This window comes from Nipponia nippon, unplaced genomic scaffold, assembly GCF_047370975.1.
Source record: "Nipponia nippon isolate SJK-2023a ecotype South Korea unplaced genomic scaffold, ASM4737097v1 scaffold_9, whole genome shotgun sequence".
NCBI classification, from domain to species: Eukaryota; Metazoa; Chordata; class Aves; order Pelecaniformes; family Threskiornithidae; genus Nipponia; species Nipponia nippon.
The window spans coordinates 34849940-34866504 of record NW_028262413.1 but is presented as its reverse complement, the minus strand read 5'-3'; the positions used below and the strand labels follow the sequence as shown (position 1 = coordinate 34866504).

Below are 16565 nucleotides of genomic sequence, written 5' to 3'. Positions count from 1 at the left end.
AATGTGTTTTTTCTCTAGAAAAATCAGAAATCCGAGACTGAAAATAAAGCTAGTCCAAAACTGTCTTGGATTTATCATCTGTGGTTTTTATTACCCAGTTTTGATCACTGCACGTGGTTGGGCTTTCATTGTTTAAGCTGGAGAATTGTTTCTTAACATAACCAAAATCTTAAGGAAAATTATCAGTTTCATATGATTTTCTTTTTTCCTTATTTCCCCTTCTTTAAGTAACCTACTTCTTCTAGCTCTGTTACCTTTTATTGTTTGCCACCCATATGAGTAAGCTTAATAAGAGAGAGCTCATTCTGTCATATTGCTTGCAATCTGCAAAACAAGAAGAGAAACAGTTTAACATCTAGTTAATGTGTAGTTTAGGAATAGCATTTTGTAAGCAGACTCTGTGAGTATAGGTACTGACAATCAAGTATTAGTATCTATGCATGCAGGAAGCTGCATGTGACCATACAGTCTTGCTTTATGCACTACTTTCCATAGTCAATTACTTAATTACAGTTTCCTAATAGGTGCAGGACTTAGAAAAGTAGTGTACAACAGTGTATAGAATTCTTATTTTTTGTGCATTGCACACAAAAAACAATCTCATAGAAGTAAGGAGACCTTTTGACACTGACAAGGACTATACAGACAGAAGTTGCTCTCTTTATGCCCTCTCTTCCATTCACAGGTGAATAAATTCAAATATTGAATCCTCTGAGAATAAGGTGTGTCAATCCCTTGTACAGACATCCTGTAACCACTGCATAGAACTACTTCAAATGACTGACAGTAGCTCAATAGTAGCTCATGTTTTTACATTAAACATTACTTCTTTTGCTGACAAAATTTAGACTGGGCCTCTACTCCCTTTGCTGTCTGCAGTATCTTTGTGCAAGCTCCTGTTTCACTAGGCCTCCCTGGAAACAGTGATGCAATTTCAATTTAACTTCTCATTCGGCTGAAGAACGCTGACATCTCAAAGACTGTTGTGGCTCTGCTTTAATCACACTTTCTACTCTACTCCTGCATGCAAAAACTAACCCTAAATTCTAGAACCTCTCAGCCTCTTCACTGCCAGCATAACTGGCTGCAGCCTTAGCTATGACTCCTTTTCCCTCTTACTCTCCCCAAAAGGTGTTGCAGTTTGAAGTGAGGGGAGATTCTTTCCCTCACAACCCTTGATACCTTGCTTTATCTATATAGAAATATCTCAACTGCCTCTTTTCTGCCTTACTCTTCCCTCTCTCTCATAGCACAATGCCGTGAACCCACCTCACATGCACCAACACATCCCAAGTCCATGGCATAGACTGCAACTCTTCATTCTCTGCAAGGATCTCCACTTGGCTGCATGAGAGAAAAGCCAGGATGAGAAAAAACAGGCAAAGACCAAATACAGTTTTCCTGGGACTTCTCATGCTACTGCTCTGTTAAGAGGCAAAAGCTCCATCTTTCCTGTTCTTTCCATGCCAGTATCAAATAATATCTTCTTCATTTTATTTTTCATCTTTTATTGAAGATGAGACACTTTAGAATTCATCCTTTCAGTATTTTTGAAAAGTACGTGGAGGTCAGCTGGGTTTTTCATCATGTGTAAGAATCTAGGGTAGTACGGGTTTACTTTTTCCAGAGACTTGCTCTGTATTAATTCACTGCTTGCCTGATGGCAGTGATGTCAGAGACTGATAATTTTACCACATGGCCTAATCCATTCTGAAATTTGCTAATGGTACACAGATGGTGCTGCATGCAGATGATTACTCCTTTCCTTCAGTGGCATGTTCTCAATGGTAAAACAAATTTATTTTTCTTGAATTCTCTGACAAATTCAAACAGATTATTGTTATGCAGAATATCTTCAGAAGCACACAAAAAGTAGTCAACATTACGGGTTTTTTTCTTGCCTGAATAACTTGTGTGCCTTCAACTTCATCATATTCTATGTCAGGATGTTGTTGGGTTGTTATTATTGGAGGTGGGGAGGGGAGTAGAGAATTTAATGTATAACCTACATAACATGAACAGTTTGTCTATGGCTGTAGTGTTTAATGTTCCAAAAACTATACACAAAGGCTAATATTTCACTGTCAATACAGCATTGCCCAGTTTGTTAGTTCTGGTAATGTAGCTATTCTCCTGTTTTTCAACAAAATTTGATCTCACAATCCGGATCAGTTTATTAATCTTTACTTCCAGCTGTTAGCCAACAATCTTTGCATACTTACGGTCCTCTTAAACGTTATTAGAAGGATCGAATTTGTTCTTGTACAGAGAATTTGTGCACAGGAGAATTTCTAGTTCATATGCCCAAAGTCAGGGCTGTTTCAGTAAAGATGCAAGAAGAAGTACTAAATACACAGTTGTCCGAGAATAAGATTGAAATGTGTGTTTTCAGCACATGTATATATTAGTGGCACTGTATTCTCCCACTGGATCTCCCAGTGGCTTCTTCTACTCTCCACTAAAAACTGAAATGGGTCTTCCCAGGCAGGTGTACAGTTATTTTTTTATCTGTTTGCGAGATATGAGAGTTTGGTGGTTCATCCTTTCCATGTCTCTACTGGATATTGTTCACCTTATTGTGCACCAAACCGCTTTTGTGCTCTTACCTTTTGGTTTTGTCTGTGTCCTTGAAATGATTTTTTTTTCAATTAGTTCTGTAATTTCTTTCCTTTATATAGTGCTTCTAACTAAATATTTATATTGGGAAAAAAAACCTACTTAACAGCACTTAAAAATGTTTTTAAAAAAATATAAAATGCTGTACCTTCTCTACTACCAGGAGTAACATGAAAATAACTTGCCTACAGGCCCCCCAATTGCTTCCCCCCGCCCCCCAATATATGCAAGAGTCCAGTGGCTATTACCTTTATCCTTCTATATGTGCCTGTATCCACAGCCCACCAGTCTTCAGCCTAAATGGCAGTGGTCAGAATTTCTGATGTAGCCCTTCTTCAGCATATTACCTTCCTTATGCACTTTCCCTCTGTCTTCCCACCAAACCCAAAACATAGATATACAGGCTCATATCTGCTCCAAGCTCCTTCATTCCAGCCTCTCATACTATTAGTTCCTCCCAAGTTTAAAAATATGGTCTTTGTTGTTGTTGTCGTCACCCTTTTCCTTTGAAACCCACCCCTCAAACAATCCCAACATCTCAAACCACTGCAAACCCACTACCTGCTCCAGCCAAACCTTTGCCAAAGCTGCTCTTCTTCCTGTTTCCCTTAAATCTTCGAAAAGAAAGGAAGAGTCACTGTTTAACCCAAATTATGCAAAAAGGCAGCTGTTGCACCCAGATGAATTCAAAGTTTGATAAAATGTTCACAAGTCCCTCATAAAGTGAGAATTCATATAGCCTTAGTGGAGTATAGCTGGAGAACAATTCTGAAAAATGAAAGCAGTGCTACAGTTGTGTAAAGATATATTCTTTCCCTCAAAAAAATTAAAATGTGGATTTGAGGTTTTGGGGGGGGGGGGTTGGATGTTTGGGCTTGTTGGTTGTTTTGCTGGTTGATACAAGGAGAGCAATTAGTGATGCTCCAGGGTCCACATAAGGTCATAGAGAAGTAGGAGACGAGTATAGTTTTTCTTCTAGAAAGATAATTCGAGAACATATTTATTCATGACATAATACAGAACACTGACTACTAAACAATACCAGCTTCAGTGTCCTGCAGGTAAAGTAACTGCTTCAGATAATTTCTTGGATTCTAGTTGACTGTTGCCATAAGGGACACATTCATTCCTCATGCAGAAAACAGGATTTATTATCATTTCACTAGATTCTTACAGAGAAGGGTACCCCTTTAAGATGAAAGCAACTGGAAACATTTTGCCTTGCTGTTTCTTCCTCTATCATTTATAAGTTGACCTGTTAAAATATCTACTGGTAATCAAAAGGCAATTGGAAGTGGGTTTTGGAGCATACTAACTTAGAATGACTGTTAAACTTGTGGATGCCAAGTGCAAACAATATAAAGAGATTTTTAGAACATAGCTAGCTGGAAACACTCTAGACACCAGACCATATCTAGCAGTTTTTCCACAGTTGTCTTATTTCTTTACAGAGTGTGTGTTCTATCAGTATTACTGAAGTGAGAGAGTGCATGCAGGTACTAATTTATTGCTAAGGTTTTTGCAATTGGAGTATTAGGCAAGAGCTAGTCTTAGCCTGGCTTCAAACTTCCCACAGTCGACATATCTCTGATACTTGGAACTTCTCTTGTTTCAGCAAAGATTTTAATGTTATTCGTATTTCAAGGTAGTTGAAGACTAGGAGTAAGAAGTTTGGGATTTGTTTGTTTCTTTTTGGTAATTCTTCTACAGATAATCACGAATATACCTCTATATGGTATTCAGGTTTGGCTTTCCTCATGTTTTTTCAGTCCAGGCAAGAGTTCTTGTCTAGTTCAGCTGGAATTTAATTTTTTCAAAAGCAAAATTAATTTTTTCAGCACAGTGTGCTGGTAGATTACATGGCTGCTTTTCCATTCACTAATCAAGCATTTTGTACTTCATCTGACAAAGGTATGAGTAAGGAAATCACATTTCACTTTCTAGCAGTTTGTATACTGAGATTTCTAGACATTCTTCATTAAAATGATTCATGATAATAATAAATGCTTACATTTGATAATAATAAAGAAAAAAACATTCTAGAATGATTCAATGAAGGACTTAGCCCTGATTAAGTGTGTTTGAGCTAAAAGTCGCTTACTTTTCTTCAGTACGCAATAGAGCTGCCTTAAATACGTAAAGTAAGTAAAACTTAGGCTTCATTTACATTGGCATTTTGTCCCAGTTACAGCAACTAAAGACCAACAAGATACTTCAGTGGAATTAGTATAAACTCCCACTATAATCAAATTTCAAATACACTGTAACAAGTAACAGCTATGAAGCAGACAATCTTCTTTTCTGTGGTAGGAACTGAAACCAGTAAAGGCATACAAAGTCCTTAGAATCTCAATTTTTTTTTTTTTTCTATGATCCTTACTATGCACTGATTGAATGCTGGGCAAAGAAAAGGCAGGAAGGGTCTTATATGAGTTCATCTGGTCATTGATTCATTGCACAAAAGAAAGGGGATAGTTTCCTTTATAAGCTGCAGCTTCAAAATTGCCGTTCTTCCCTGAAGTCTGGTTAGTTTCTTTAATCTCTTAAAAGTATTCAGGTGAATGAGTATGTATGTGTAAGAACTCTGTGACATTACCATACTTCAGCAATTTAAAAAATTGCAGAAACAGCAAACAGAATACACAGACTTCTTGATAGTAGCTACAGTACTGCTCTAGTATTGTTAGAAGAGGTGGTAAAGCTCATTTAAAATCAAAATAGTTCGTGTCCTTAACATTTTGCAGATGATAATTGGAATGAGTTTTAGTAATACTTTTTATAAATAACAAAATGGGCAGTTCTTGACTATATATAACTTTTAAGCAAATATTTGTGATTTGTACATATACACAGAGAAAAAATCAGATCTAGATGCTTTGCTAAGCTGAACTTGAGCTTGAAATCATAATTGAAAGATTGCAGGGGGAAGTACAGATTGAGCAGAAAACTAAGCTATTTAAAGACACAGAGGTGAGAATTATGGCAAATTACTGACTGAGCATAAATTACACCACTAATATCATACTAAAATATCTTTGTTATGCCATCATCTGTCTTGATTCTGTCATTCTTGCTGTTCTCTCAAAAACCATGTTGTCCTTTTATTTCTTTGGTAACATCATAATCATTCTTCATTCAGACATAATTTTTTCTCCCAGGAAAAGACTATTAGTCATGCTTGAATTTGGATTTTTTTTCCTTGCTATATGCTACTCCTTAGTGATCAGTAAAAGGAGTCCAGTAAGACCTTCAATTTTAATCATATTTTGTGTTATAGAGCAAAATAATAGATGGAAGTGATTTTACAGACATTGCTTGTCAGAAGTACCTTTGTGGTATAAGAATGCCTTCTACACGTGATGAGTTTTATTCACTGCTGATGGAACTGCTCCTGAGTAGCAAAGAGCCCTGAGAATTAGAATTTCTGAGTTTATCTCTTAGTCTCTGTACATTTGCTTTTCAGAACTTCAGAAATGTTATTTTATTTCTATCATGCTTTTCCTGAGATTTGTAGATGTGTCTGGAAGTTGCAATTTGGGTCTGCCTTGATCTTTATGTTCTTGAAAAGAGAATTCTAATATCAGAACCCTGCACCAAAGACTGTTTATGTGAAAATATAAAGGAAATACATAAAGGGCCTATGAATCCCTTTCTCTTTCTTACAGAATGGTGCAGGTGTATCAGAAGGAGGTATGGGAGAGACAGCTTATCTCCTAAATTTATAGGGTAAGAGTTAGGATAGTGTCTGGAAAGTGGTAATGCTCTTAAGTACAGGAGAGTTAATTTTAAACCTTGAGGTAAGTGCTTTACCCACCTAACTAAGATATGAAAGGGATTACCATTTTTTTCTCTTGTAACTAGAAGAAACTTTACAAACAGAATGTACCTAGAAGGAACTTTACAAACAGAAACAAAGGGATGCCTTTGAGGATTTCAGTATGGCCAACAGGCAATTTGGGAATTTTCTGTGCAAAAAATCATGTTAATATGGACTTGATGCTTTAGAAGAATTAGATTAAAATCCTGAAGATTGTACTTTAAAAAAAAGTGTCCAAATTACACAAATGGATTTAAACGAGACTCTTATTTCTCCTTGTATATCTGTCCAACTTCAGCAATAACTTGAAGTTAGTACAACTGCTTACTCCTTGCTTAGCTTTTCAACAATCCCTGTTTGAAATTTTACAAGCCAAGAGTGATGTGTCTAGATTTGCTCTGAGAGGTTCAAGGCTCTCTTCAACTGCTTACTGGCTACTACCAAGTCCAATTAAAGTTGCCCTCTTAATTTTCAAGTTTTTGTTCATTTCTCATGTTTCAGATCTGCCGTCTCTTTTGCTGATTTCTTTACTCCTTCCATTTCATCCTTCCTCTTAACTCTCAGGTGAAGTGTGCTCTAGTTGTCATCCACACCCATAAGGAACTCACAGCCTCCCAGATTCCAAGTCTTTTCTGCACTTTTCATATTGACTTAAATCTCCTTGTTTTATGTTTAACTGTCTTATGAAAGACTTTCTGATCCAGCATGTGGTGCAGAAATAAATTGTCTTGGCTGTCATTGAAGAAGTTTCAATTTGGATGCTACCCAGACTCAAACATGTATAGGCTGGGAACAGTCAGTTATGTATTCCTGTGGATGTATTTCTAAAGCCACGTGATATCACATCTGCAGAAATTATTAATTAATCAGAGATGGAAATGTAGTAAAGCTGTTTGGCCATGATTCCATGATGATACAGCATGCTGAAAGTTCACAGCTACATAAATTTCTGGATTTAAAAGAGAAATTAAGGTTTCAGGGGTTTTTTTGTAAGATACAGTCTCATCGCCTTCATTAGGGTGTCACTGATGTTTCAGTATTGCTTTTAATCTGTTTTATCTCTTTCTGGTCCAGGAGGTTTATATTCTTATTTTGATTAGATGCTATGATCCTATGATAATGACAACCACAGAGATGCATATTGTCAAAGGTAAACTAAGTGTAGCATGTTATTACTTCATAAGGTTCTAGGAAGGTCTCCAACTCTGTTTTTGCAAATGAATGTGTCTTACAGAACTTCTGATCTCCACCTTATAAATTCTCACAAGCTTTATGCAAATTGGTTTTTTTCTTTCCCTTGTTGGTCTCTCTTCGTTACGGTCAGGTTGATACTAAGGAAAACATTTACATAGACTTCAAAGATAGTACAGGGAATTCAAAATGAGTCCTTGATTTTATGGTATTGCAACAGTTCTGCTAAGGGACCATTAATTGTGAGAAAGGTGTTCAGATTTTTCTCTTCCCTGTAAATGATGAGACCAGATTTTCCTTCTAAACAATTTTTGCAGGACTGTGAATACTCTGTCAGTAGCGTTACTACCGATTTGCTCTGGTGTAAGGTCAAGAATATCAGCAAATGTAGTTTTAATGCTGTTTTGCTGATGCTTGATTTTTAATAACTTTTTTGAGTTTGGGCCTTAGGAAATAATTTAAATGTTTTGGGGGGTTTTGTGTGGTGTTTTGTTTTTTGGGTTTTTTTTTGTTTTTTTCAAAATATTGGAAAAAATAAAGAAAAAAAGTTTACATGTTGAAACGGTGGCGCATAACTTTTTTGAGTTTGGGCCTTAGGAAATAATTTAAATGTTTGGGGGGGTTTTGTGTGGTGTTTTGTTTTTTGGGTTTTTTTTTGTTTTTTTCAAAATATTGGAAAAAATAAAGAAAAAAAGTTTACATGTTGAAACGGTGGCGCTTTGAGGCCACATTGCCCGAGGCTTTAGTTGGCTAGCATCATCTCCCTGTAATGTGACAAGAAGCATGATAGGAAAGAGAAATGAGGTCAGAACTTCTTTGCAAGCAACTTTATTTTTTCCAAAAGCTGAGATGGCCCCAGAGACCTGTTAGCACAGTTGCTCTGCTTTAGGTTACACCTGGGGATGAAGCATTCAACAGATTTGTGATCAGAAGGCAACAGAGGGAGGCTCAAAGCGTAGTCACAAAGTCACAAAGTTTTGCTGCCTCAATCAGAATCTGAGCATCTGTCAATATATCCTAATATGTGATTAATTCATATCTTTACTATAGAAATATGATTAACAAATGTAATTTCAAAATCTTCATTACATTAATATGCCTACTCATTTTAGCACAGTCTGTCAAAATTTGAGTAGATATAGTCCTTTAGTATAGTCTAGTCTACCCCAAAATTTTCTGAAAGCTTCTTGAATTGGCCAGGGTAACAAGTTTTCTTCTATGGAGGGATTTGGCTCATTTTTTTCATTTCTTAATATAGTGTTTTTAGCTCATATTATAAGACTCTTTTAATCCAACTTTCATTTTCAGAGAAAGTGCTAGGTATTTCTTTGGTGGCATTTTAATATACCGAGGACCAGGAAAAACTGTAAATCCAATCTCATAATTACTTTTATAATGCTGGAATTTTCTGCCAGTATTCATATACAATTTTAGATCTCCAATTTCATTTTTCCACTCCAGCAAAAATTATGTATTGCTACCCAAGTATGGATTTTTGGGTCTTCAGACAATGTGGCTGTCTCATAATTATTTTCATTAACTTGCATGGTTCCATTTTTATGTTTTTACAAAGCCACTGGCTATATTATATGATTATCATATGCAGCAATGATACATTTCTTCTTCCCTTCCTCACCCCCTAGTTCAATCTTCAAAAAATTCATCTCAATTTTCATGAGATCAGACAGCATTCTAAGTTATTAAAGCTGCCTAGGTGTTTTATTTATCACATTTAACTACAAAAGTTTAATTATGCTATAAAACAGACTCATCTAATCTGAAATACTACATAAACCTAAGAACTTCAGGAAAATGAAGTATCCCAATAACCTAAAATGTATGTTCAATACTGAGTGATTTAAAAAACAAAACAGTGAAACCTCACCTCTTCATTTTCATCATTATTTTCATCTGGAAATAAACTCACTTTCACAGACCTTAAAGAGTATTCAGAGTATTCCCACAATACATCCCATAAGTATAATGCCAATTAATGACATACAACTTAAGAAACTTCCTGCAAGAGCTTATCTATTAACAACAAAGCACCTCATAACTTGAAGACATCACAGAGAAAGAACACCCATAAGCATTTTCACCTTACTCAACTTCTAAAGATGTTGATTTTTTTTTGACGTAGTCTCTTATGAAAGCAATATTTTGAATCAATTTATAATCTTATTCTTCACTTTAATCTGAGTATGATCTGTGACTCAATCCTGCACAGTGCCAAGAGATGTTATGCAAAATACTGAGTGCCATTTTGGAGAAAATGGCCTGAAGAGGTTTGGCATCTCTCAGGATAAAGTAATTTAATCCAACGCCAAATGTCTGCTTTTTTTTAATAACAATATGCAGCTTAAGGATGAAAGCATCACTTCATTTCTGAACCATGTTATGAGAGTAAAATATATCTATTATTTTCTTTGCAAGAGAAAGGTTGAAAATTCATTGCCAAACAGGATTTGCCTGAAGAACATCGATGCTTGAGGAGCTCAGAAGTTTTCCTACTAGGAAATAAAATTTACTGTCCTACCAGCTTTACTCCTACCGGCTATGTGAAACAAGTGGTTGCTTTGTAATAGTGAAATGTGATTATTTTTTTCTTAACTAATGGGAAAGGGATACAATTTATGGAAAAACGTTAACATTTATTAATATTTATTTGCAAAAAAAGAAAAAAGCATTGCATTCTCATCATCTAACTTCGGCACCATATGAAAAATGATACTAAGTTATTAAGAGAGAGGAAAGAACTTTGAAGTCTAAATGGTTGATGGTGTTGGGAGAGCCTGCTGTGGGGCTTTTAGAATTAAATTTCAGTCCTGTTTGAATTTGTGGAGAAAGATTCTTGACTCCGTAGGGTTTTTTAAAGTTAAACCCACCAATTTGGGGATTGATTCTTGTGTATATCAGTGTAAATATCGGGAGATCTTTATCAAGGTCTTTGCAGGTATGTAGAACTACAAGATTAAATGAACGTGTATATGATCCTGAACATTATATTTAATCTTTTAAAATCCATATGAGAAACAATGTTCAGAGTGTCTTTGTTTATTACAAGATAGGAGAAACGGGCTTTGTTCCCTCCATGAGACTTACCTGTGTATCAACAGTTCCCCATGTATGACATCTAACTTACTTTTGAGTTTCAATATTTGGCAGCTGTGATGAGTGCTTCATCACAGTAACACATTCTGCGGGACTGGAGCGTGCAGCAGTATTTTCTGACTCATTATTTCTAGTATTAGCTTTAACAGTTAACGGTTCCTTGATCCTAATTGATGTCTTGCATCCAAAGCACAGATTTCAGTGTTATCCATGCCACAATACCTATTAGTTTTGCCCCAAATGTTTGTTTCCGCTATGTGGTTTTGTAAGTTTATTTTTTATTCCATCTTAGGAATTTGTCCCTTGCTATGTAAAAGTATTCTTTGACCTTAAGGATAGCTTCTCAAATTCCTTTTGCAATTCATTCTATTTGGAGAGCTGCCCACTAAGTAGTCTATTAACCTAGATTTGCTCTATTCATTTCATTGCTCTTTTATGGTGTAACTGTGCTTGTGTCTCGCATCTTAGAGACAGGACTTTGAGCCAGTAAGCACCCCCATTTCTCTGCAGATCAGAAGCTGGACCTGTCCATAGTACTGATACTCCCAAAGAAGTTTCACCAGAACTTCAAAGTATGGGAATTATTGAACAGAAGGTGAACAAATACCTCCCACAATGTAGATGCCATTATGCCATTTTACCTTCCTCTCCTCTGATTTTAGTTCAGTTAAGCTTCACCCAAGCTGAACTTTTCAAGTCCCCTATCAAGTGCACTCCAAGAAAGTAAATTTGCTGCTCCGCATCTGTTGAAAGTAAAGCATGGAAATAAATACTGCCAGTCTATTGCTGTGTCCATTTCTTCCAGAAGCCTGTGCAATAGTAAGGGGACCCAATAGAACCCCATTTTATTCCAAGTGAGAGATAAAAATTATTGTAGGTTTTGCCTTAAAAGCAAAACAAACAAATAAAACCCCCCAACAGCAGCAAACCAACCAAAAAACAAACAAACAAAAATACCCCAGTGATACAGAATCTGACCAAAGGTCCATCTAGCCCAGCATCCTGCTTCTCCTGATGGTGGCCAAAAGCAGATACCTAGGAAATTGTCAGAAAAGAGTAAGCATAGCATAAGATGGTATTTCCTTAGGATACTCTCCTAGCCATCTAGTCTTCTAATAGTTTGTAATTCATAGGTTGCTTAATTTGCTGTCCTTTTCTGTAACACCTATTATTATATTTCACTTCTCTTACATCATTTGGAGTTCTGATTTATGAGTTCTGTTGGCTTGCGTTGATTCATATTGAAGGTATTAGCAGTGGAGGTATCAGAGTAGAGCAATGTCTGTCCCTGAACTGGTTACAGTCTGGCATATTGGCATAATCCAGCATTGATTTCAGTTCTTATCAATATGCCAGGCTGTAAGTCGTGACAGCTGAGGCTTCTGATTCATAATTCCTTTTGAATTTAGCTGCAGCTGTGGAACTGTAGCATCTATATCCAACAGGAATCACCAGCTAGAGTCTTGGCTTAAATAATCATGGAATTTGTCAGCTCTACTAGTGGCAAGGGGTTGTAATCCTCAAGTCAGCAGAGGAGTATTTGGGACAAAGTATTGACCCTTCAGAAGGAAGTGAAAATTCTGTCAGTAATTTCAGTAAATCTCTTTTCACCCAATAATTGTAAGGTGTATAAATAAAATGAGGGCTTTCAGATGAGAAGCTGTTTGCTGTGACATGTACTTTTTTTATCCATAGAGACAGAAATATAAGAACAACTGAATAGGGTGTTTGAGACAGTGCCAAACAGAAGGGTCATGGAGGGGAAAATGTTGGGTCTTGAAAAATATGGTATCCCAGCTTCTCTGAGAATCTTAGAGTATTTCTGAGTTACATCTAACAAGGTATTCCAACATTCACTGTGGAAAAAATGCAGGAGGATAATACCTGTATTACTTATTCTGAAGATTCAGGGAGAATGAGGCATATTGTTACCAGATCAGTATGTATTCTTTTAAATCCTACTGGTGCGTCAGCCTTTTATTCTTTGAAGTGGCTCCAAGTTGTTCTTTGCTGTTGTTTCCAAGTTGTATGTGAGATCTAATGGGTTTAAATGTGTGCTTAAAGGAAAAGCTTAAACCAGGCAAGAGGAAATAATGATGGTCACCATAGAATTATATTAAAATGTGACAAATTCTGTTTTTCACAGTCACCTGGACTCATATGAGAAAATGTGATTATGTATTTAGTTAGATATTTTACTCTTTGTATCAAATTTATGACAACAATGATATCCTGTACGATGTTGGGCTTCATCTCAACTGTCAGATATACAAGTCCTTTTGATGAAAAGCTACTGTTATAATTTCTAAATCCATGGTAAAAAGTCTTAGGAGGTAATAAACAACCTTTCAGCTACTCTTTGCTTTGGGTGAATGTCAGGAGAAAATATTAGCCACACCAAGAACACTCTTGTTCATTTTTCATAAGAATTAGAACACTTACCTTCTTTAGCTGATAACTGCTAATTTTGACTTTAACTGTAAATACGGATATTATAAGCAGGTCTTAAGGATGCAAACTTGTAAGCCCCAGGTTTTTATTTTCTTCTTTGCCTTTTCATCTCCTACAGTGCTGGCCGTGGGCTGTATGGAATTGATAGCATGCCAGACCTGCGTAGAAAGAAATCTTTTCCCATTGTTCGAGATGTGGTAAGTAACTTCTGATGCCAGGAAACTGATGATTCATTTGTCAGTTGTCTAGATCTTTCTTGTAATTGCTATTGTGTGTGTGAACGACAGTTTGTCAACAACTGTTTTATGGAAAAAAAGGTATGTTGAGAGAATGGATTGAGGCCAGTAAGTCAATGATGCAGTTGTTATAATGTACTAGATAAGTCAGAATATCTCATCAAATATTTAGATATTACTTATGGAATCAAATAATGTGCATTTTGTGCAATAATAAATTACTCATTTTCATGTTGAATTACCTTACGAAGACAGCTGTTATTGAGTGCTTGGGATACAGATTGACTTGATTTATTATGATACTAAAGGAGGAAGAAAGTTCCTGTTAAAAAGCAACCCTGTTTCAGTATGAATGTTTTAAAGATTTATGCATACTTTTGGTACAAGATGATGTATGTTATTTTAGCGGTCGCCATAGACAATAATAATCTAGGCAAATAAATTTCAGAAAGGCAAGAAGAATGGCAGTTCCTTTGAGATTTATTCTGACTTCCAGTCTAAACAAGATTAAATAGAATCTCTCTGCTCTGAAGAATTTTAAGTGCCATTCACATTTCTCTTTTTCTTTTCCTGAAGTATAGAATTCATAATTCAATAAAATACATGTTTAGTCTCTGGTGGTGGTGAGCCCCTAAACCAATTTCATGTTGTAAAGAAAGGGAGTCAGCCAAAGTAAATTATTACTATAGCTGTTTTTAAAAGATCCATCTTTGCCAAATTATTGCTCAATGTATTCTCAGCTACTCTGTACAATTACTCTACAGTGATATACCATGCTATCTGAAGGGTCACAAAGAGAAAGCGCAGCAACCATTTTAGAATAGAATTCCTTCTGAAATCAATGAAAAGTTGCAATTTATGACATAGTAGAGCCTGCATTCACTGAAACCATCTTTTTGACAGCAGCTACTCCACTGTAAGCTGTATTACACGAGTATAATTTACAGACACATTATGATAGTTTTATGCATATTAAATAGCACCTTGCTTTATTCTTAATTGTTGGAACTGTTTACAGACAGGTATTGCTCAGAAAAAGTTAAGAGATCAGAATCTTAATATTAATTATTCACTTTGAAAAACATAACAATTATCAAAGTGAAACAAAAAAGAAAATTCACATTTTGAATGGTAGAATAAAACTTTCATTTTATTGTTCTAATATGTCAATGATTACTTTGTAGTCATTACTATTTTGCTGCCCAGTCATTGAAGGATCACTTCTCTTGAAGGAATTCTACCTTTAATAAGTGGAAGTTGCAGAGTTATAAAACTGAAATTTATTCTGGAATTTAATCATTATGGACTTAGAGTATAGCTCTTAACTATATGTTCTTTGACTATATACTTCTTTAAAATAGTAAATTATATTACAATTCAGTTCTGCAGCTGTAAATCTAAAACAATTTTACCGACTTAAGAGGAACTTATTGCAGACTTAGTGTAGGTCATCTTCATCTTTGAAAGATTATTTTTATTTGAAGGTATGTGCATTTTAAGCAATCTCCTGTGAGCTCTGAGCTTGTAATAGGTTGATTCCAAAATACCTCATTTAAATCAGTAACTTAATTCTCAAGTCCTTGTAAGATCTGATACATTGTAAATGATCTTTTTTTATGTTTCCTTATATGATGGTTTCAGAAATATAGAAATAATATTTCTAGAAATAAGTGCTAGACTCTTTTGGCACTGACTGAAATAGATATCATTTGATGTCTTTTTTTTTTTCTTGCAATAAATCTGACAAATTATTAATATTCTTTATAATTTCTTTCCTATCTCGGCTGGATTTTTCAGGCTATGGTAAGTGCTTTTATACTGATAAATGTTCTAAAATGTTCATAATAACTCTTAGGCATTTCATGAATGTCATATTTTGTGCTGACCTTTTATTGGAAAATAGAAAAAGTATTTTATGACCAAGAATTTAATCCTAAGTGAAGTTGTCTCTTATGTGAATGTCTTGTTCTCTGCATCATATATGCCAAAATTATTAGAAAAAGTTCATGTTAAAAAGTTACCTATGTATTCCAAATATCCTTTCTAATGATACAAACAGATTGTTTAGGACCCAATCATGATGCTTCCCCTGTGGAACTGAACAGCCTTAGATACCTAGATAAAGAGAAGTTGAAGGTGTTCCCTACTTTTAAATCCTCTTGTATCAATCAATTAAATTCTTTGACCTCTCTTGTAAAGGTGAATTTCCCAACACAAATGAAGACTCTTAGGTACTATGGTGTAATTTTTTCTAATAACTAAATGACTCATGGAAATATTTTCATTTTCCACCAACTTTGGCACTTGTAAAGTTCCCTCCTTATTTTCCTAGACCCTTTGCACTTCCAGTTTCTCTGCATTAGTTTTTATGCTTTCAGCATGGTATCTCAATTTAAGGTTTATCAAAATGATGTACAACTTCTTAAGATGATATCTTTGACTCCCATTTGTTTCCATAAATCCACATTTTGAAAAATCTAGTTTTCAACAGCAGGCTTATTAGTTCTCTTTCTCCTACATCTCTGAGATACATTTTTTCACTAATGCTTTGGACTCTACTTTCCCTACTTGTTTTGGATTGAGTTATTGGAGAGGATTAGGCAGTCAAAATCCATCTACAGGAACAGTTCTCTTTGCTGCAGTCATGAGTTTCACTGTGGGTCATTATTAGAGTTCTAGTAGAATATATCTGTATAGGAGGGAAAAACAATGAAAGCAGAAGTGATCATTCAAGTGGAGTAACAATACAGAGAGCTGTTTGAATAACAATACAGAGAGCTTGAACAGACCTCTGTTTAATGTGGAGTCAGTAAAAAGAGTCCACTGCACTTGCTGATGTAATTGCTGTAACTTCTACTTTTAAACAAACGTGTTCTGTCTTTTGTGCTAGTTAGAGCTTTTATTTGAGGTGAGACTACAGCCAGGGAGAGGAATAGCAATGATTATAGTGGAGATTAAAAGTACTTAACTCATGATAGCCACATAGGTGTGGTGATCTGCCCAGTCATAGACAACGGTAGCTAGCTCTATTTTTCTGTCTCGCTATGCTTTAGTCTTTGCTTCTGTTAATGCAAGTCATCATTTTAAATGTTATGAAAACTCTAGAAAATTCCTGGGTTCATTTGATTTAAAAGTGACTTTAT

The 16565-nt window shown here is 35.5% G+C and overlaps 1 protein-coding gene across 7 annotated transcripts in view; it reads left to right on the top strand.

Annotated features, from left to right (window-relative positions):
* Positions 1–16565, top strand: part of UNC13C (unc-13 homolog C) — a 262536-nt gene that overhangs the window by 99017 nt on the left and 146954 nt on the right. For all 7 annotated transcript variants that reach the window (XR_015701258.1, XR_015701259.1, XM_087743345.1 and 4 more), the window contains one exon: positions 13305–13383. Coding sequence is in view for 5 of the 7 variants with exons in the window: in XM_087743345.1 (XP_087599471.1) it covers positions 13305–13383 (79 nt within the window). In the remaining 2 variants the exon portion in view is untranslated. The remainder of the gene's footprint in view (positions 1–13304; positions 13384–16565) is intronic.